The 22,742-nt window shown below is 43.4% G+C and overlaps 1 protein-coding gene across 10 annotated transcripts in view; it reads left to right on the plus strand.

Moving 5' to 3' along the window:
• PHACTR1 (phosphatase and actin regulator 1) overlaps window positions 1–21,647 on the plus strand; it is a 287,644-nt gene extending 265,997 nt beyond the window's left edge. For all 10 annotated transcript variants that reach the window (XM_052697782.1, XM_052697784.1, XM_052697783.1 and 7 more), the window contains 5 exons: window positions 769–824; window positions 5,579–5,640; window positions 13,261–13,401; window positions 16,618–16,694; window positions 19,096–21,647. In XM_052697782.1, the coding sequence (XP_052553742.1) occupies window positions 769–824; window positions 5,579–5,640; window positions 13,261–13,401; window positions 16,618–16,694; window positions 19,096–19,111 (352 nt within the window). In that variant the 3' untranslated portion in view covers window positions 19,112–21,647. The remainder of the gene's footprint in view (window positions 1–768; window positions 825–5,578; window positions 5,641–13,260; window positions 13,402–16,617; window positions 16,695–19,095) is intronic.
• The last annotated feature ends 1,095 nt before the right edge of the window (window positions 21,648–22,742 follow it).

A 22,742-nucleotide genomic window follows, 5' to 3' on the forward strand; every position in this document is an offset into this window, starting at 1 on the left:
CAGCACTGACAAAACTCCCATTGAGCCTGGTGAGAGCAGGAGCAGGCCCAACAGTGTTGACTTCTGATGTCATCGTAGTGGTTCTCTTTGTTTTCCCCAAGATCCCTTTGTGCTTTTCTGCTTTGCTTTGTATTCTGAATATTCAGATTGTTTCTGTTCTCAGGGCTCCCATTTGTAATTAGATTGCATTGGTTGTGAATCTGTCCTACAGGTTGACAAGCAAGTTATGCTGATCTTCACTGTAAGGTTTAATACAAGCCACCAGAGGAGGAGGGGAGTGGAGCTGTGGAGGAGGAGTGCCACTATTGTTCTGCCCTCAGCACTGCCAAACTGTCCCTTGTTTTTTCTGCAGGCTGCCTGTGTTCAGATGCTGTTTGGACAAGCCTGGAGGCTCACAAGAGGGCAGGGAGAGGGTTAGCAGGGTCTCAGCTAGAAGTGCTTGTGCGAGTCAGGAAGCAGGCATGGGAGGAAGGAAATTAAGTAAAGACATCTGTGTAGCTTAACTCCCAGCAGCTCTGCCTGGGGTAGGGGTGGGAGTGCTGTGCCTAAGATGACATAACGTAGTTCGTCTTTCATGGGCTGAACACAGAGGAAACTGCGAAAGTGAAGCATGGTCTGTGTCACGCATGGGCCAGGCACACCAAGTGCATAATGGAGCAGCGTTGGCACTTTCTGCTCTGCCTTCCACACCTCAAAAAAACTCTCAAAGACAGTGAGCTGAGGAGGATGTGATATGGTCCAGAAACTGATCTTGGACTTTTTTCGCAGACGACTGAGCCAGAGGCCGACAGCTGAAGAATTGGAGCAGAGGAACATTCTGAAACGTAAGTCCTGATACTACTGACATTGAATCTGAAGCCAGCTAGTTTGCATTAGTTTAGATTTATGTTGTGTGGGTTCTTTTTATAAAACATCAGCTATTCCATATGTGCATCACGAATAAAAACAAAGTGCATCATAAATGCAAGTAAGTGTGCAAGTCTGCAGCAACATTCAGAGCTGCAGAAATAATTCATTAAAATTGTAGTCAGTAAATACACATGAATGAACAGCCTTTGGGAATGAAAAAAAAAACAACCCTGCATCTTTTTTGCAAGTCCTGTTCCCAACAGAGGAACATTCTGAAAAGCCTTTCTGTGCTGCTCTCACACGGATACGAGCATCCCGTTATAAGCTGGTAAAGCCATTAGAGCATGGCTTGATGAGTTTTGCTAAAAACCTTCACAGCAATCTAGACTTAGGTGGAGCCTTTATTTAATTCAAAAAAGAATCCTGTGTTTCTTGGGATAATTCCAGTGAAATGTTCCCCTGAAACTCTTCCTTTAAATCAGCCAAAAGCTTACTGGTAGATCCTCAGATCATTAAAGTATATTTTAAAGAGGCAGTCTACCATTTGGAGAGCCTGTGCTAAGTTACGTTACTAGATCTGTTGTCACCAGTTCCAAGAGAAGCAGGACTGAGTCTAGCACAAACCTTGTAATCTTGTGAATGAATAGGGAAAAAAGAAATGCATTTCATTACTCACACTGAAGTGTTTGATTTTTAACAGGAACACAAATCTGTTCATCTCATTATTGTTGTACTTCAGAAACAGGGAACTGAATGAACAGTTTCTTTCTTTTTTAAGTTGTTAAATCCTTCATTCCAGGAAAATTTTGAAAATGAACACAGACAAAAGTATTCCTAAATGGTACCTTAAAAGAGCATCATAGGTTGGTCCATTGTATATCTTCTATTGTTGTTCAAACAACAGACTTGCACAGAATCATAGAAGTGTGGTAGCAAAAGACAGATTCTCTGGAAATTAGCAGCAATGATTGATTAAATTTTTTCAGAATCAAACTCCCAGTGTGTTATTCATCTGTTCATGTTGTCGTGCATGGCAGACAAGGGAAGACAGAGACACCGTTATCAGTGCAAATAGAGGAGCAAAGAGTAAACAGCAAAGAGAGTGCAGGGAGCCCAAGGCTGCCAGGAAAGCCATTTCTGTGTGTTAGCCTGTGATAGCCATACTCCTACTATTCATCCCTGTGCCAGCAGCTGGCAGAGTTCAGTCTTCAAGGGGGCAGAAAATGGGGAACTGGTGGCACATCCCTCTGTGATTGCGTTGGGACAGAGGCTATCAGGACAGCTGGAGGAGGGGGAACCTGCAACGTGACCAACAATGAGCTCAGGCTAATGGGGACAGAGGGCAATTCTGTCAGCTGCTCATGTTGTCATCCTGGCTCTGGCTACCAGCATGAAGCAGCGCGTGCCATGCAGCACCTGGCACTGGTATGTGACCAGTAAACACCACCCTGGCACTGGTGTGGGTGGCTGCCGGGGGCTGTGCAAAGGTAGGGGGATCTCAAGCAGCAGCTCTGGATGAAGTGATAGAAGCAGAGAAGGGACATGACCAAAGCTGGGGTCCTATCAGAGATTTCCTAATCTCTCCCACACAGAGACCTGAGTTGTTTCGTTTTTCAGGGGAATTATCCTCTGAGCCTCATCAGTTTCCTTCTGAATTTAGTAGAGGCTCCTAAATGACACAGATGTGCCTGAAAATGTTGCTGTGAATCCAGAACTATACTTTTATTTCCTAAATTGATTTTTTTATCTTGATTCTTAAGCACGCATCTGCCCCAAGCCATGTCTGTCCTGGTAGACAAACAACATCATAGTCACAGGAAAAGCTAAGGTGGTATTCCCATGGCATCTTAATTTTTGGTGAAGCACAACAGGACAAACATTTAAAAATAGTTACACAACTTAAAAAATGCGTAAAATAATACTCTAGTCTTAAACAAGTAAATATAGTGTCTGTTCAGTACAGAATTACTTTCTTCCTTTCCCTAGATTTCTGAGAATTTTGATAGATACAGTAAAGCCTATGGAGAAGGAGACATGGGATGCAATAATTAAGACTTCAAACTCTGTGTAAACAGCTCAAGTTGTTTGCAAAAGCCCAGTTCACAGCACACACCAAAAAGAAACCCCAGCATTCTCCCAGATGAAGTAAATAGGATTTCCTCTGCAGTTAAAGCTGACATTTCCTTGATGCAGTCGTTGTACTGAGTATCGTTTTGTTCCTGTGATGTGTAACTGCATTATTGCAGTTGTGATGGGAAGAAATGAGGCAAAATGCAGATGTGCATCCACTCCCTATAAGAGAAATGATCCCTTCCGAGCTTCATGCTGCAGGGACGCTTATGAAAGTACTGTCTTTGTAAATTACAAGAATCCATTACTTGCTTGTAGCAGCAGTAAGATTACAGCAGCCACAGCAAAGAAACTGAGAACAGGGGGACGTGTGCTTGACCAGCCCTTCACTGACATGTACCCAAGGCAGTGACTCCTAATGAAATCAAAGGCACACAGTGCAGAGAAGTACAGACCTGTAGGGGTAGAGTGAAGACTAAACTACTCTTTTTGAAATTAGTACTTGCAGGCCATGTTAGTTTACAAGGAAGGATGCCTGCATGCCCCAGTACAACTTCTGTGATGGATACAAATACTTCACTTGTCAGTCTGGCACATCAAGCTTGCATGAATTCCTCATAAAAACTTGGGTAGATGGGGTCTGATGGTCTCAGAATGTGCCAGGGGACTTTTCACACTAGCACAGAAATTAGGCCTGAAAACTGCGACCCAGTAAACCCTGAAGAAACAGAGCATCTCCTGAAAACATAAAATAAAGCAACAGTTCTGTAGATCAGCACTGTTTAACAGAAATGAAAGAAACAGTACTTTCTGTTTTCAGAGGAGAATGTATTCCTACTTCCCAGCTTGTTCCTGACCAAGGTTTTCAGCCTGCCTGGCTGTCTCTGAAGGTGGGTAAATGGGCTGAGAAATGAGGAGAAAAGAAAGGCATTGTATGCGGAGTACAAAAGTGAACCACTTTGACTCAGTTTATACATAACTCCTCATATACTTTCAGTGCTGCCCAGGCACCATGTGGACTCCATTTAGCGTTCTCTCTGACTTAATCTTAAAGGATTTATTAGTGGCTGTGCTTCTGTGAGTGGCTATTTGCAGTCATGGCTTCTCCAAATTTGAGACACAACGGGAAGAAAAAAACTGCTGAAAGACCAATTGCTAATCCAGAATCCAGCCCAGCAGGAAAAGAAACCACTGAAAGATAAAAGTATATGCAACAATATAGGTATTCTAGTTACCATTTAAAAACCTATTGGTAAGCCCATGGTGTCTTCTAATCTTTTGTCTCCAATATCAGATTCTTTCTTCCAGACAATGCAAGCAGTATTTTGGGGAAAATGGCATTTAAAGGTAATGGGCGTGTTATAAACCATCATACAAACTATTGGTGGGCTCTTCATCCACTTTGGTGGAGAATTCCCAGTCCTGATGAAGTCAGTGAGCAATCACCTTGGAGTGGCTCTCTGTTGTCCTGAACAGCAAAAAACTGGCACCCAGCCCTTCTTCTTGCTCGTTGTGTGACTTTGCCACACAGTGGCTTGAACGAAAATCCTGTTTTGTTACTACCATTCTGCCAGAGGTGCCTGCTCCCCTTGGATTTATTTTAGACCAAATTTAAGTGATGTAGTTCAAGCTTCCTACCCCAACATGGCCTTGGATGTCTTCTGTAGCTTCCCTACTGAGTTATTGGTGCCTGAGTTAGTTCTGTCTGAGTGAAAACCAGATCACACAATGGGCACAGGGTACTTGTAGCTGAGTTGCATTTGCTTTCCTTTGGGCTTGATTCTAGTAAGGAGCAATTCAGGTATCAACAAAGCAGTTAAAGCAGATCCTAACTGTCCATGGACAGGGCAGGGAAGTGCTGTGCAGGCTACTAACAGTAACATCTTGGAGTTGGCCAAAGTAAGGTCTAGACTTCATAACAGAAGAAGCTTTGAACTATGCAGGATGCAGTGAGTAGTGGAGTACGTAGAAACCTGTGATTTTACTGACTTTCAGTAAAGTTCATTGCCAAGACATGCATGAGAGCCTGTTCCTAAATTGAAAAAAAAGGTAATGTAGTCAAATCTTACTGCCCTCTCGAGTGGTAATGGTTGAGGCTTACCCTGGTGAGAATTTGTAGCATGTGATTTTTTGGCTTACTGTTAAAAGTGGATTTCCTGGGATGTGTTTTTGCACTCCAGTACAACGCTGTGAAGGCTCATGAAGGAGGGAAGGAGGCTCTCTTTTCACTCTGCTCAGGTCGTATGAAGTTGCAGATGTTGCCTAACATCCCTACTCTGAGTTTTCTATCCATTTCCATTCCACAGAGGGGATAAAAAATTATACCCATGTTTCTTTTTCAGCTGTTGACCCCTCAGAATCAAACCATATCATAGCTGAACCCCTCACAGCAGTGAGATAATGGCTCGTTGCCTGGCCCTTTGGCAGAGTGGCACACATGAAGAGTACCAGCACAGGGAAAGGAACGTTGTGTAGATGTTTATGAAGTGTGTGAAGAAGCAGAGAAGCTATGGGTCAGGCAGGTTCACCAGTCCCAGGGGGGCATGCTGTGTATCATAGAGGTCCTGAAACATTAATATACTGATAGACAGGCTTATTTGTTGCACACTTTGCATATTTGATAAGTCTGCAGCTTGACATTCCTTTGTATCTCTTACAGCCCGGAATGAGCAAGAGGAGCAGGAAGAAAAACGAGAGATAAAGAGAAGATTAACACGTAAGGTGAGGAGCAGCTTTGATCCTAATATGGCATTACCATAACTTTCTTCCTACTGCACAACTGTTTGTATTTTTTCTTTTCCACAGCACTATTTTCAAAAGTAAGGAATGAAGTCAGTTTTGAAAGAAGTCTTTAGAAAAAGACATCACCTCTGTACAGAGTTTAAGTCCATGGACAGGGCAGGGAAGTGCTGTGCAGGCTATTAACAGTAACATCTTGGAGTTGGCCAAAGTAAGGTCTAGACTTCATAACAGGAGAAGCTTTGGACTATGCAGGATGCACAGCCTAGCATCAGTCTAACTGCCCTGTGTAAATGGAATAGCCTACAAAGCTATTACAAGGAGAGAGCAAAGTTAAAACAGTGTTGATTGCATTTGAAAGTTCCAACTTAAAAAGCAGTAGACTAGGAAATAAACTTTTTCTGGAAGGGGAGATTGCCACTTGAGGCATTCCAACGAAATAGAGAGAAGCACTTGGAAAATGGTGTGTAGTGCAGAAAACAATCGTACAATCTTCGATCAGCAGGGAAGGACGAAGTAAACAGGACAGTTTGGTTTTGGTTTTCCTCCCATTTAAAAGTCATTTGCTCTTAAAACTGAAGAACAGTAATTTCAGATACACATGTTCAGATTCTCGGCTGGTGTAAATGTCTACAGATGTCCCAATATACATAGCCAGCAGTCTGTCCTGTTATTGCAGGTAAACTTTATTTCACCACTGGCTTCTATTTCCCACCTACAGAGCAGGAGAAAGTCCTCTAAAAACTCACAAGTTTATGGAGCAGCACCATTCTTCTATAGGCTTTTAGGTGGCTTAGTCTTTTTGGCATATGTGACTGCAAGCTTTTATGGTGCAAATAATGACAGGAAAAGGACTGTGAATATATATGCAAAGCTTACGTTCAGGGAGCTGGATTGTTTTCTTTCATGCTTAAAAATCTCAGACTTTATTCTCAATTAAATCAGCAGAGTTCTCTGACACCAACTGGGTGATACTGCCTTTGTCTGCAGGAACAAAGAATGTGGCCCAGAGAGCTATAATACTATTTTAAAGATGCTAATTCCTTCCAACAATGGTAGAGATGCTCTTATCCCCTTATAGCATTGTCTGAAGGAATAGAACCTAACTGCAGTGCAGAGATTTTGTAGGACTTCAGCTCACTGCAAAGGCTAGAAGTGCTGCTTTACCAGTCTGTCAATTTCTATATGTATATGTAAACATATACAGCAATCCAGTACAAAGTTTTATGCCATCTAATGAATAGCTGTAGTAGATAAAAAACAAAGCTTCCCATAGCTAATCTGCTGCCTTACAAGTGGGGGCTTGCTGAAGTACATAGCAAATGAATTGTCTATTAGAGATAGAGGCCACAGCTACACCCTGAACTAAAACACCCAGGCTACATGACTGCTCCCTGAAATCTCAGCAGATTTCTGTAAGGTTTTTTTCCTTTGTCTTATTTTAAGTAGGAACAAGCCAGTCCAGGTCCTTGGCAGCTCAGTGTTCCATACCAACATTCCAGGCTATGCTGTTTTTAGCCTTTTTTCTTTTTTTCCTTTAACAAATATTTTCTTTTGCCCCTAGCATGTTTGTAAGGTTGGTAGCAACATAACTTGCATTGTTTGATTTTGCTTACTTGTTAAACTGATGTAAATTGTTCCAGGACTAGATGATCCTAGCAGTCTTTTCCAAACTTAGTGATTCGATGATTCTAACCACAGGCTTGGTCTAACAAGGAATTTCATTCTCACCTGCCAAATGTACCATCACAGAGGCTCAGTAATGTCTGGAGTAAAGAAGTGAATAAAGTGTGCTAATGGCTAGATGACAACTAGAAATGCCAAGTGCCTAGTGAATCCTGCAAGAATTGTTATTCCCCAGCTCTGTCTTTCATGAACATGTCCCAGATGTGTCGTGTTTGCAGCAGAGAGGCAGGCTCCTTCTGTCGATTTGGACTGAAGTCTTATTACCAATGGATTTTAAACTTCAGATCAAGCAGAAATTTAATTGAGCACGTCGAGAGCACTGCCCAGCAGACCTCTCTATTTGCACTGAGTTCTCATGCAGACGTGCCCACAGGGTGAATTCAACATAAGGAAAGTATGCCATGTTGCCTTCCTGTATCCATGTCTGGTTGTAATCAGGAGGAGTTCTGGAGAAGCCACTGAAAAGACTTTTGACTTTGCACTGTAGAAATTGTTACTGTTCCGAATTTCCGATGGCATGATTCCAGCTCTAAGGGTACAACTCATTTCCTCATCCATTAGAAAGCTGTTCCTAAAATTCCTTCAGCAATCACACTTTGCTACAGTATAATGATGATGAGTTGTAACATGACATGCTGTAATAACTGAAATTACCTTACTAGGTCTAGATGTCTTATTAAAGGCAGTAATAAATATCCACTTGAATTCATCATATGGACAGGCAGTTTCTAAAAAAACTCTAAGAAGTTGGGTAGCCTATAGCAAGCTGCACTTTTAAGCACTTTTCATGCTCTCAGACTCATCTAACTCCAAATTAACTAACTGGGGATAGGAAATAGCTGCCACTCAGAGAGTAAAAAGTAGGTAGATAGTGCTTGAAGCAGTTTCTCAGTAACTTTTTTCCCTCCTGCCAGATGAGGGAGAGATATTTGCCTCCCACCTGAGTGCCCAGGGGTGGGTTTTGCACATCTGTCCTGCCCCGTGCTCTCTCCCGTGGAGTCCCACTGGCAGCTTTGGTCACCTGCACTTCTACTGTTTGAATTGAGGAACATGAATAGCAGGGATTTTTCTGAGTTCTGGTTGCAGACATCTACCAAGCCCATTCCAGAACTGTGAATGTGCAGAGATCCTCTGGGAGAAGTGTTGGATCCACTTTCCTTTCACGAGGAGATCTGGGCCTCCAGAAACTACAACTAAGAATTTATCCTCTCCTTGCTGTTGAGAATTTGGTGTAGCACCAAGGCAATTAACATGAGCCTGAACTCCCCCTGAGGTTTTCCGCAGAGATAGAGTTGTAGCCTGAATGAATGGAAGATATTACAGATTTACTTGTAAAGAGGAGGCAAAGCTCTGCTTTTCCTGCCTTCTCTCAAATAGCATTATTCTCCCTGTTCCCCAGAGCTGTTCACTGCTTCCTGTCCCCCCACTGCCAGTAGTCTTTCACTGGCTGCAAGACTAAAATTCTTGTAGCAGTAGAAACAACCAAAGTGAAGAGATGTGGCTGTTTCTTAAAATCCATGCAATAGTCTGAAGTCTTTGTTCCTGTTAAATTCCTGCTCCAGTACAGCTTAAAGCCTCTATTCATGGGAAAGCAAGCTGGAGCCTCTCCAGGAAGTGTCTTGCTGATAAGTATTTTCTATAATGGACCTCCCCTCACCTGCATCAGGACGGGATGTTTGAAATAATGAGTTGTGTGGCAAAGCAGAGGGAGGTGAAAGGAAGGGGGAAAAAAGGTCAGAAAGCAGTAAAGGTTAGCTGCTAATTTGGATAAACAGCATTTATAGTCAAAGAGGGAAAAGAGCTTTGGGGCATTTAAGTCACCTCCTGCTCCTATGTCTTAGCACAAGAGGTGAGGAGCAAAGAGGTGAGGAGGTTGTTAGCACTGCTAGTTAGAGTCTGTCATTTTTCACTTTGGTTTCTTCCATAAATAACGATTGTAACATTTTAATGAGGTAACAAAGCAAGCAGTGAAGAGACAGGGTAACAAGCTTTGTTGTGTCTGAAGTAGAGCAAAGTCAGCATTTCACATTTGGCTAAATCTCAAGATCAGACTGACAAGATTGGCTTTTCCTGAACTTTACTTGGTGACAGTGCTTTAGCTTGCTTCATATCCCATGCTGAGAACAAAGGGGTTTGAGTTAAAACTTCCCTTGAAAACTAGCTTAATATCAAAACTTGTAATGTGCCAGTATTTATCTCTTGTGATACAAAACATCCAGAGGAACACTTGGCCTCCCATGACAACAGTTTCTGTTCACATTCACACTAAAATAACGTGGTGACTTGCCACTGAATTGGCATTCTCCCTCAACTCACAAATGTTCACAAATAGATGAACAGGAATGTATATGCCGAGGTGGACACACATGGACATCCTGCTAATTTTAGCAGTGGTAAGGAAAAAAAAAAACCACTCTTTGTCATACTTGTAAAAAATGCCAATCCTCATGCCATCTTTTTAAGAAAACGTCTGCCTTAAATACCTCCCTCTGGTGCCCCTGAAAAGTTCCCAGATGTCCCAGTGTCCCTAAGGTCTGACTGAACTTATAGGGAGTCACAGGGTGAGCACAGAGAGAGACCCCTTTTCCCGTGCTTGGAGCAGCACTTCTTGCTGCAAGCAATTGCATCATGTCCTTGAATGTGTCCTTTTCCTGTAACTTTCAAACACTCTTGGTTCTTCCTATCTGTAAGAAGAAGCAGAGCTCATTTCAGATGTGGTCCATGAAGGATTGTGTAGCATGAAGTAATTTTGATCCAAGAGACCGTAACTCACAGGTCATTAAGATAAATACCAAGGTGAGATCTCAGGTGAGCTGTGCCCTTGTCACAAACTGACACTGAATGGACACTTACAGAGTGTTCTGCAAAGCTGTCTGCCAGCTACTGCTGCCCTTAAGATTTAAGGGTGCCCTGCATAACGCAGACATATGGAAAGAGCTTAGCAGTTCACAAGAAGCCTCTGTAATGGTATGAGAAAGAGGCAGGGCAGTTTGTTAACAGTACAAATAATGAAGCTTTTATTGCTGTCTTAAAATAATTGTCCTTTTCTCCCTATTTATTATGATTGGATCTGTGCTTTGGCTTAATATATTGAATATTTGTGTATGTGTGCTTATGTATGCAAATATATGTAGATTTATGGCTGTACATTAGCTGTTGGATATAAGGACAGTATTTCAGCCAGAGCACTGGCACAGGAATAGTGCATCTCATGGCAGCTCAGAGCTCTGCCATGGGGTCCTGGGTCACCCTGAGCTGGTCTTTCAACTTCACTTGCCCCAGCTGCTCAGTAGGGATGGGGACACAAACCACCACTGTAGTGGGATGTGCAATACCTGTCATTGCAGTGGTGTTGCAGTGGTTGTATGTTTCCAAAGCAAAGTCAGGGTATCTAAAAACAATATGCAGTTTTAGAGGAAGAGAACCAGCTTTTAGTCTGTGTTACATTTAGGTGCCACCTAAGAATGAAAAAAGCACATTAACACCAAAGTTTCACAATGGGCTTGTGATGCTGTAGCATTCTTGACACCAGCCAGGCATCAGGTTGGCACAGCATGGTGCAGTGGATCAGCAGTCATCTGCCCTCTCCTCTGTAGAACTTGTTCATCTCTAAGATGGATACAAACATGAGAGTCAGCTGGTAACAGTTGACAGAAGCTGCGAAATAGAGCCAGTCGTTTTCTGGAAGGCTTCTTCCAGCTTGCAAGGTTTATAGGAATTCCTTTTTCACTTGGTGCCGTTCAGAGACACAGAGTTAAGCTGATAGATTTTATTTTTTGCTGATGTCACCATACTCCATGTCACAAAACATTTTATTTGAAAGAATAGTCCAAGTATCATCTGTGCTGTGTCCTGAAATGTTAAAAGCTGAAAATGGTACAGATAATATTGGTGATTCACCCTTTATTCAAGCTGCTGGGTAAAAAAAAAAAAGATGATAGAAGTAAAGATGGAGTCTCACACTCTTATCTTTGCAATATTTGGCTGTAGTCGCATCATTATTTCAGTATAAAGATCTTCTCTATCCCCACTGTCCGGGCATAGATTAAAAAAAAAAGAAACTGAAAGAAAAATTCTGCTGTGTTGTTTCGTTAGCAGTGCATCAGTGCTAACAAAGCTGCCAGCTCCCAGTAGCAGGACTGCTAGAAAAACTAGTGATTTGGAATCACATTCCAGATGAGTTGTGGGTCAGAGAGAAGCCTCTCTGAGGCTTATGACTTGAGAGACAGTACATGAACCAAACTACAACTTGATGGATGCTGCCCTAGGCAAAGGCACGACGTGGCAGTAGAGGTGTGTGGTTGGTTGCACCTCCTTCTGTGATTTCTTTCTCTTCTCTGGGCAATAATGTCGCAGCTGCAGCCAGGACGGGTAGAACAGGGTTCCTGTTGTCCTGAAGCAGCTCACTGGGGTATCAGTTCAGCTTTGCAGCCTTTCTACAAGTGATGTCTGAACCCACTTTGTGAGTGGTGAGGACTGTCTGCATCAGCAGAGCAGCACCACTGTCACCTCCAGTAGCACCGCTTTCTTATAAAAGAGAAGAGAGAAGCAAGCATCCTCCAGGGATGATCCAAGGAGAGTCACACAGGGATTTAAGTGCAGAGGTGGGATGGGATGGGGGTGCAGTCCTACCCCGGCAATTTGTTGCTCTAAGGAGGTGGGGCTTCTTTCCTGTGATCTCGCAGATTTTTCATCCTCCTCTCAGCATCCTCTCTGGTTTGAATGTTAATTCTCCCTGGGAGGTGAAGTGAAAGGTACTGAGATGCTTAATTTGGGAAGTAGGTGGAACTGCACATCTGGATCCAGGAGCCTGAACTCCTTTGCAGAAAAGAGTCTCAAGCATTTTATGAAGTACTTAACTTTTCCCTGGTCACAAGAGTGAGGTATTGCAAAGCCCACTTATTTCTAGTGAGTGGTAATAGCATGAGATACTGTCTAGCTAAATGTTAGCAGTTTATGGTTATTTTTCCTGATAATATCGTTGTTACAGATGTTTCACTAATGGAGGATTAGCAGCTAATGCACATCCACATGCACACACCTGTTGTGGCTTCTTCAGAAACAGTCATATAATTCCACTTGAGATTAACCAGCAAGCTGAGCATCCAAGGAGAACTGATCCCAAAATGCCAATACCTGTCCTTGCCCATGTAAGTGGCCATTCCATACATGGAATACCAGAGATTGACTGGCTGCTCTCTCTGCTGAGAAGTTTGAAAGAAGTGGCTTTGGAACAGTGAAGAGGCTTTCTTGACAGTCCACCCTTGCAATTTGTTATTTGGCTTGTAGTATGCAGTGTAAGCTGTTGAAGTCAAATATGCTGTGGCATAAAATTGAGCTGCAGCACTCAGTGAAACATTCAGCAAGCAATAGTCATCATCCTGCCCAGCATGTCTGGAGGATAAGGGCAGGACTGCAGAATGTCAGGATGGTAAGGAAAGTTGTTTGTCACCTTTTGCAACTAACTCAAGGCAGGATCCACCCTGTTCCTGTGCATAGCCCTTCCCTAGCAGCACTAAAGCATCCACAGCAGCTCAAGACAAGGGATCATATGGGAGATTGTGAGGTTATAAGGTCTTCATCTCCTCATGAAGCATCACTTTGCCAGCTGCCTTTGTTGCGTTGCATCCAATTTCTGCCAGGGATCGGGGGCTTCTTCCATGGCTGCTTCCTAAACAACAGTGTTCTGCTCCAGCAGCAAGGTGGCATGACAAACAAGGTGCTATAGCAAGCAACAAGGTATCTATCTCCCAGGTAGCAGGTCTGTGAAAGTCCAGTAAAAACAACAGTCCTGGTGATGTTTGAACTCTCTGATTGTCACAATGGTGGTTGTAGTAAAACTGATCCCCAGGCAGCACTCTGCAGGGAAGAAGTGAAGTTCTGATGTCTTTTTCCACCGCTTCTTCAACCATGCAGCTGAGTCAGAGGCCCACGGTAGAGGAGCTGCGTGAGAGGAAGATCCTCATCCGCTTCAGCGACTACGTGGAGGTGGCCGACGCGCAGGACTATGACAGGAGGGCAGACAAACCCTGGACGCGACTCACGGCTGCCGACAAAGTAAGTGGAGTGACCTGGGGAGAGCCATGACCTGAACAGCTAGAGCATGTCATGGTCAGCAGCACCCCTCAGGTCCCACAGCCACCAGGGAGGAAACATCAGAGCTCTTTTCCCAGTTCACCAGGTTTGTTGGTTTGAGTTACACACCTTTGGCAAGAAGGCTCCTGTGTGTGTGGAAACACAGCAGCGTTACATCATTTAAAAAGAGTAAGACCCTTGGAAGAAAAGCCTTGATGGTAGCCCTGTGTTATTTGTTCACTGATTTGGGGCTTGCCGCACAATTCTGCCAGCTGAGAATGCCCACAAGCAATTTTCCACAAGACAGACCTAACAGAGCAGCACCTGCCAGAACTGAGCAGGCCTGGCTGTAAGAATGCCAGCAGGTCAGATTGGCAAAAGCACCTCCATCCCACCAAGGCCAGGTTACTTTTCTGTAGGGGTTGAGACAGGTGTGATTCTTCAGGATACCTGCTCCCTCCCACACAGTACTGTAACCACTGAGCAGAGGCTTCATGAGCCCTGCAGATGAAAAACAGCTGTATATTTGGTAATAAGTGCACTGTCCTCTGAAATCCAGTTCTGGCTCCATGAAGCAGAGTCTCTGGTGTCAGCACTGGTGGCAGAGAGGTTAAATCGCTGTCAAATGGTCAAAGTCACATCCTGAGGGTCTGATGGTGAAGAAGAATTTAAATGCTTTATGGCAGTTGTAACAAGAGAAGACTCTGAGCCTGGTAGGTGGCTGCTGTGCCTTGAATTCACTCTGTGATGCCCTTGTAATTTTGAAGACATTCAGGTACCTGGATTTAAGCCCTGCATATGTCTTTGCTGACGGCCTGATGCAGTGATGGAGGCCACACCATGATATCCAGTGTTTAAAGGAGCTGGAATTCTGGCTGTGACAATCACCTGTGGTGCTCTTGGTTTGCTTCATAGAGGAAAGGACAGACAGTTTTACTTAGTTAATTTGTTTAATTGTGAAGTTTTATAACCACTACTTTTCTCCTCAGTAGAGGCCCTTTTCAGCTTAGCTTTCAGGAACTTTCATGTAGTATAAACTGATCTGATAAAAAAAAAATCTTTTTCTGGACGGTCCCCAGACCATAATATAGGGCATTAAATTTGCTTTTCCCATTTTACATCACCATATTGGCTAAATCAGTTGACTGAAGTCTTGTCTTATCTATCTATTGGGAGTTACATTCTCCCAGTAAGTGAGGGAAAGAATAAATTTCTAATCAGTTCTTCTGTCTTTGAAAGACCTCTGCACTGAATAGAAGGTGTGGAAATACCTCATCAGGGAAAATAAAGTGACCAGAGAGGTCTTTTCTCACCCCGTGTCTGTGGAAAGAACAATTATCAAATATCTCTGTGAAACGTAGCCTGTTAAAGAGTTCAGTATGAAAGAGAAGTACTTTGAGGTCACTTTTCCTTCTTTATAACACATGTGCGAGTCAGTACACAAATCAGAAGACTCATTTTTCTCTAAACAAACCTTTTTTTCAGCAAAGCAGGAGAAAAGAATAATTGTCCTCCCAGTATCAATGCCCCTTCTGGCATATTATTCATGTTTGGGTCATCTGGGAAGTGTTCTAATTCCTGCCATTCAGATCACCTTCTTTTCCCTACCACTATCTTCTGTTGAGAAAAAAAAAAAAAAAAGAAAAGGTCAAATTGGAACCCAATGCAATGCCACAGAACCTGACGAGCTACAGCATCCTATAACAGATTATTTTATTATTTTCTTCTAAAAGTTCTGATTCAATAACTGCCTTCACTGGTCAACACAGACTAAATTTATTGCAAAAGTAGAGTTTAGTAATGGGCTTTTCTGTTTCTCAGTAAATCTTTCTCTGTGTGCTGGACATGGGGAACTCTGTTCAGCCTGGCTTCATCTTTCCCATATCTGACTGTTGGAGGAAGAAGGGCACTTCTGCATCTCCCCAGCAGCCGAGAGATGCAGGAGGTGATAGATTTCAAACCCAATGGGAGGTAGCAAGAAGGTTGACCTTCTTCACAGTCACTTGAGCAGCAAATGGTCTGCTGAAGGTAGACCCTTGAGTTGGTGCATAATCATCTCTCTGCTCTGACAGACAGAGGCAGAGCAATGTAGGAAGAACACGAGAGGCTCGTTCTGTAGAGCACACTCACAAGATCTGTCATGTAGGCCTTGTCCAGGCACAGGTCATTGGTGACCAGATCAGTGGTTGCTGTGGAAGCCCTGATGTGGGCTTGAGCTCTTTATCCTGGTTTAAACTCAGTCAAGAAAACGTTCTTGACAGCCACAAGTACCCATAATTGGGGTGGCCATTTCCAGCCACTGATGTTCCCAGCAGTGGCACACACCTTGGGCTCATGGGACCACTTGGCCACACTGGCACCTGGCATATCTGTTCCATATGCTCATGGGGAGGCCCACTTGTATGCTACAAATATCACAGCACTGTCAGAAGCCTGCAGCATGGGGTGAGGGCCATTTTAGCTGAGAGCCATTTCCACCAAGAAGCTGAGTCACTCAAAGTCAACCTTTCTTCTTCAGTATTCCCCTTCTCATCATTTTCTTTTCCCACGTGGACAAACCACAGAAGCTGAAGGTAACAGGTTTTCCTACTGAAGTTAACCCAACCACTTACTTAGGGTGAATTTGGATGGGTTTGGCATGTGGAGCAATTGAGTCAGAACAGAGGATGGGAGCAAAGGGGCATGGCCTGAGGCAGAGAGAAGAGCAGGGAGCCAGGCCAGCCCCTTTCCCTCTTGAGTAAGCTCAGCCCCAGATTAGGTGGCTTAACCAGAGGGAATTTAAGACTGCATAAAGGGGAGAGACATTTCAGATGTAATTCTGGTGAGATCTACCAACGCTAAGTTTACTCATGGTCCAGCTCTGAAACAGAGCACAGGGTTTGAGAAGCTCTGGTGCATGATTTTTGTCTCATACTTATGCTAATTTGGATTTTGTGTATGAAAGTGTTTACCTAATAAACTGAAATTGGCTTTTGTATCAGCACTGTCTGCATTTTCAAATTGATCCATCCCACTGAAGCATTTATTTCTTCCCTTTATGCAATTTAGAACATTTATCTCTTTTCCTTTTCACGTGTTGTTGTTTTTTCTCTCTAATAATGTTATTTATTTCACTTCTAATATATTGTTTTGAGAACAAAGTGAACTTATTTTGATTTCTGTCATTTATACATTTATGAGTTTATTTGTCCTTTGCAGGCAGCCATTCGTAAAGAGCTTAATGAATTTAAAAGCTCTGAAATGGAAGTTCATGAATTAAGTAGGCATCTAACAAGGTAAGTTCATTATTTTAAGGACAGCAATGAATACTGTTGTTTTCCACAAAATAGAAAACAGCAACCATTTCTCAAGCACCCTGTGAACTCATGACCCCACTTAGAATTACAGGCTGTCAAAGAAACACACTAATGAACGTGTGCTGCCCTATTACATGGCTGTATGTAGGCACACACCATTCACTGTGTAACCTTTTGTTTGAAATCATCATGCTCTGGTGTCAGCTCTGCTGCTATCAAGGGTAAATAGCATTGAAGAGAAGGACAGGGAACTCTCACTGAGTAAGTACATAGAAAGGGATGAATGAGTGCACATTCTCAGTTCTGTCATCTACATCTTGCATTGGCCATGCAGAAGGGGAATATTTACTCAGAACTGTACGTAGTGCCAAAGAGCAATGACATGAATAAGGTCTGGTTGTGAAGCGAGGGCTATTTCTCCGGTAAGAGAGGGTTTATAGAAGTCTGGTGAAGAGACATGATCAGATTTTCATTTGAGCTGAATGTGTGATTACAACTCTATACATTCCATTTGAAAATCTGCAGTTCTAATGTATATATGTTGACTGAAAAGGGAGCCACAAATACATGAAAAAAACCTGACGTTTTTTTTTTTTAATCTTGAAGCTTATTCTCAAGTTCCTTTATCAAAACAGAAAACACAGCTGAGTATTTTTTGCTGTTCACGGGACCTTGGCTAAGCCAATGTATCTGAATGCACACAATTATTTGCCATCACTGGAGTCAGCACTGCACTGTGCCCTCCCTGTGTCCTGGTTTCAGCCCAGACAGAGCTGATAGCACACTGATGTATTCATCAGATGGGTGGTGGTCATAACAGTTGCAGTTAAGGTTTTGAAGAAAAATACAGAAAAGCTTAAGTGTATGGGAGCTGCTGAGTCACGGCCTGAACCTCTGATTGACCACCTGGGGTGAGCACTGAGTCAGCCACAGGAGCACAGGTGAAGGCAATTCAGCTGTGTGCCAGAAGGGGGGGAGCCTGGCTGCACCTCTCCTAGACCTGTTTAAGAGCTGGCTGCCAGTGGGGAAGGGTCTCTGCTGGAGATCTGCTCTGCTGGTGTTTTGTGAGTGAGCCCAGGGTAGGGGTAAGCCTTCTGTTTATTCTCTTTTGTTATCGCAGTCTGCTTTGCCTAACTCTCTTGTTTATTTTGCGACTATAACATCCTACTATTCTTTGATTGTACACTTAAGGAAAAATAATTTTTGCTCTAGGGGATTTTTTTTAATGTATAAATTCTTTATTAAAATTCACCACATTTATAATGCGTGTATCCCTTGCTGTAACAATACACCTTGCACTTCCTGTCATGTGCCATGATGATGCACTGGGGTTTGTAATGATGAAGTGCTGCTAAAGGCAAGCAAGCAGCTGCCTTTGAGCCATGAGATCTGGCCAGATCTGTCAGCTCCAGTGACTGAGGCTTTCAGGAACACCTGGCTCACTGAGCACATCTAACTTACAAGGGATGAGGCTGTTTAGGAGCAGATGTTGCTACAAGCAGTTGAGCTGCAGTGACTTCCTTGAGGCATTTTAGCATCCCACAAAACTACAGGCTAGTTTAGTTTTTCCGGGAGGCCTCTTTACCTGCTTACCTTTCACAGGTTTCAGAGCAGTATTTTGCTTCTTTTCCATTGCTAGGGTGAGTGGTTACCCTTGGAGTTATGCTCATTCATGTTTGACAGCTACCACATGGCTTTGACCCATTCAGGCCTGGGTCCGGCGAACTCACAGCTCCAATAGAAATTGGCACAAGTGTTTGAAGTTCAGCAGGACTTGCTGGTTTGGCAAATGGCCTCAGGAAATACGCACTTGAAGGGAGCAGGCTGAAACAAAGGAGAGTAATTCCCTTAAATAAACTTAGATAAATCGCCATTATAAAATCATTAGCAAGGTAATGACCTATTCATGTCATTAAGCAGTGGCATAAGCTGGGCTGAGAGTGTCACTGCTGCTTTCCTAGTGGGACAGATTAATTAGTTCAAAAAAATCTCACATTCAAAAAGTCAAACCCTAAAAAAATGCATTTGCACAGCTGATGAAACAAGCCTCCTGCTGATGAGCTCTTGCAGAAATGGTGGCCTTTTCAGCCCTGTTCCTCTCTTCAGACCTACCAGAAACACAGAGAAGCTTCTGATAGATCTGAGTGCTAACTGCTAATGCCTGTGAGCTGCAAGTCTGGTGAGAACCAAGGAAGTTTCCATCTCTGTTCTAATTCTGCAGTGCCAACATGGTGATGTCAGTACTGCAGGAATCCAGCTGCATAATTTTGTAGCAATTAGGTCTTTTTTTTTTTTTTTTTTTTCCTTTTAATTTGTACCATATATGTGAAAATATTATCTTACTACTTCTCTCTTTCTTTTTCCCTCCCTTGCGTTTTAGGTTTCACAGACCGTAGCAGTTAAATTCTACCTGAACTACTATGCTGTCTTCAAAACATAACAAAAAGGAACCATAAGTGCTGGTATTATTCACTTCCCTGTTATGTACAATGTAAATCTTACAAACTGCCTTTCTACAAAAAGAAAAAAAGTAGATGAATATTTAAAAATATAAAAGAAAATTGTATGTACATGTGATGGGTACTGCAGCATCATCAGACCTGCTGGCTCAAGCTTCAATTACAGAAAATACCCCTGGTGGGAATCGTGCCAAGATGCAGCATTTATGTGTAAGACTTTCCTGGCATGTGGATTTGCCATACGTGTTCAAGCCCGGCTGGTGGGGCATCCATTAGTTCACCTTCAGGTACCCTTCACCCTGGCAAGCCTCTGTCGTCAACCTGAGAGAGCCCTGAGATGGTATCCAGGGAACCACGGGCCTGGGTGAAGTCTCCAGTAGACCTGCACCTATGGCACTAAAGCACTTCCTTATACCAAACGCTCCTTTTGGTCTGCAAGCACCTTACGAGGACAGAGAAGAAGCAAAACTATTCTGTGGGCTGTTTCATCTGCAACCATCATCTGACTTGAAGCTGCTTGCTTGCCTACCCTGGAAAAGCATATGGCAACAGTTGGCTCCCAAGAAGAAAAAAGGACTCCCTACGTGGTCACTGCATGGTATTCTCTCAGGCTGTAGCTTGTTTTTATGCTCAAGCCTCATGACTGTGTGAGGGCCAGCACACCTCCAGCAGCAAGAAGGGCTGGGATTGCCACCTGTGCTGCAGAGGGCACACCATGGGAAAACTGGGGGCTGATGGGGGACAGTTATCCTCCCTATACCAGGTATAAAGAACTGATCCTAAATGTGTACTGAGAAAAGCATGACGGTGTGTCAACTAGCCTAACAAAGGAAGGCTGTTGCATTGGTATGGATGGTGGGACTCCTCACTGGTACGTGCAGCTGAAGCATAAGGACAGAAATCCAGGGGCCTGTTGTTGTATTTTTATTTGTTTTTACCGTAGAGGTTTAACGTATGAACTGACCCAGTAGGGCACAGAGAGCTGGATGCTCTGGGCCTGGCTTACCTGCCTACTTGAGTGTGTGCTTAATGCTAAACAAGCATGCAGACAGTCCCACTGAAATCCAGACCAGGTCTCACAGGCTTCATTGAAGCTGAACACATTTAAGTGCTTTTCTGGATGTAGGCCAACACCTTTTAAGTTCAAGTCCTTAACCTAAGTGTAATGCCAGTAAGCATGGGCAAGCATTGCCTACGAGTCCTTTCTAGCTCTCGCAAGAAGCTATTACACTGTTTTGGGTCAGTGATCCAAAGCACAATAGCAACATTACTGTAAGTTCCAGATTATTACTTCAGGACACCTTTTTATTTCCATAATAGCTATTATGCTTAGAAGATTAGAGCAGAGAGGCCAGAGTTTAACTAAAGCACTGTTATTTCTGTTATTTTTTCTTTTTCCCTTTCTGTCTTCCAGTATCTATCTATCCCTCTGTGCTCCCACTCCGCCTCCATGATAAGCTTACCCTTCACTGATCGTGGGCCAAGAGGCCTCTCTCTTGCATGAGCATTTTCTGCATAATGCTCAGCACTCCTGCCTCATCTCAGGCCTCAGTTTCATTCCTCTGGTGCAAAAGAAGCTGCACATAGCCCATGGAAATGCACTCAGCCTGCCCAAACAATGCTCACACTCCATTTGCACTTAGTGGTCAGTATCTTACAGATGTGCTCCACTGGAGACAAGAGGCAGCATCTGAGAGCACTGATAGCCAGACAGATACTGCTTTGCAGTTATGTTCTTGAAAAGCTGGGGATCATGGTGGTTGAATTTATTCACACATATATGTAACAAGACTGCATCACAGGCTTTAAGAAAGGGGAAAAAAAAGCCTCTGGGCTTTTAACTGCACAGCAGCAGGAAGGGGCTCTGCAGAATGGCTGAGGAGCAACCAGCCCTCCTTTTCCCTGCCTATGGTGCCTATAGCACCATTGCTTCATGCGCCTAGAGGTTTGGTATGAATGGGAAGGAGAGCAGTGACAGAGATTGCAAGATGGAATAGGCTAGCGGGAAGGAAAGGAGATTTTATTTTTTTAATTTGATTATTAAAATGAAGAGAAAAGAGGTAGAAGTAGCAGGCTGTTGTCAGTGCTAACGTCTACAGGGGAATGGGTAGTCTGTGGGCAACATCTCGTACTGCTGCTGACCCTGACAGCACCCACCTCTGCCAGCCGGTAGCCTAAACGAGCCCTACAGCAGTGGTTGAGGGGCATAACAGCCAGGTGCCAATAAATGCTGGTCAGTCACCAGCCACCAGGCCTTTGGCCAATGAGCCCAAGGCAAGTTCCTGCTGACCTCTGGCTGCCTCAGGATTCACGTTGTCCCCAGGGCAATGCTTTTATTTTATTTTTTAATTATATTCACTTCTAACAGTCCAAGCAGACACAAGGAAACAGTGGAAGAACTGCTGGATTTCCCCCAACTCATAAGTATAGCCTGTTACTGAAAAGGAGAAGGAAGAGGAAGAAGCAGCAATATGAAGTGTTAAGACATCAGTAAGCACTGCAGAACTGGCACCTCGCCTGGCTTTAGCTCCAGCAGTTTGGGGTACTTTGCAAAGTTATCCTATGACAAGGCATTCTTCAAGAACTTATCAGTGCCTGAATATCACAGCATGTCCTCAATGGGCAGACCCAACTCTGTCATTCTTGGGAAGTTGCACATAGGCTGGGGAACAGCTAGTCCATTGTTTTAACCTGTTTTCTTTCATATTAGGAAGAGATTAGCAGTAGCAATAAACTACATCACATTTAGAGAATGGAAAAAGTCAACACGGAACAAAAACTGGTATTCCAGGGCTGATAATGGATGTAATAATATATGAGAGTCAAGTTTTTTTTTTTATTATCTGCTGAATTGTGGGTTATTCATACTTAAAATATACAAGTAACAAGACCTATCCTATGGCCTGTTGAAAGATGAGCTGGAAACTGAGCAGGAAGGAAGAAAGAATTGAAACAGCAACTGCAGAACTTCTAGATGAAAGTTCTGTGATTTGGAAAAAAGCAATGACAAGGTAGCACAACATTGGCATTGAGTTCCCACCCACATTCTTGCCAGGGCTGGACTACAGGGACCTGGCAAAGGACTCAGGATCAAGGGGGAAGGTCGGTGCTGTGGCCTTTCTCCACCCTAGGCACCATTGGTCAAGTACTTGCATGCTGAAATAGTTTTAGGCTTGATGCTCCCTGGGATAGGGCTCAGACAATTGGTCTGGACAGTTCCAGGTGCACACTCTAGACGTTACTGAAAGAGGAATAAGGAAAAAAATAATATAATAGATTTTTATTAACAATTTTATGTCAGCTGAAGCTTGGTAGTAAGCCCATTCCACAGATACATTTCAGCCTAAGGTTTACATGTAAAACCACAGCACTTCATCACCACTGCAACTGGCCACCAAACTCACCATCCACTGTTTCTACTGTGCCATCTGCACAGTGGAAACACTACAGACCAAGAGTGGGAGCACTTCCAGCCTGCCTAGTTACATCAACGCTTGCATTCACACAAAAAAGGGCAAGATGGAAAACCCGTAGTTCTATGTGGACAGGGGCTCCCTAACGTGCCTGC

The sequence above is a fragment of the Tympanuchus pallidicinctus genome, unplaced genomic scaffold, assembly GCF_026119805.1.
Source record: "Tympanuchus pallidicinctus isolate F22 unplaced genomic scaffold, pur_lepc_1.0 scaffold31, whole genome shotgun sequence".
Taxonomy (NCBI): Eukaryota; Metazoa; Chordata; class Aves; order Galliformes; family Phasianidae; genus Tympanuchus; species Tympanuchus pallidicinctus.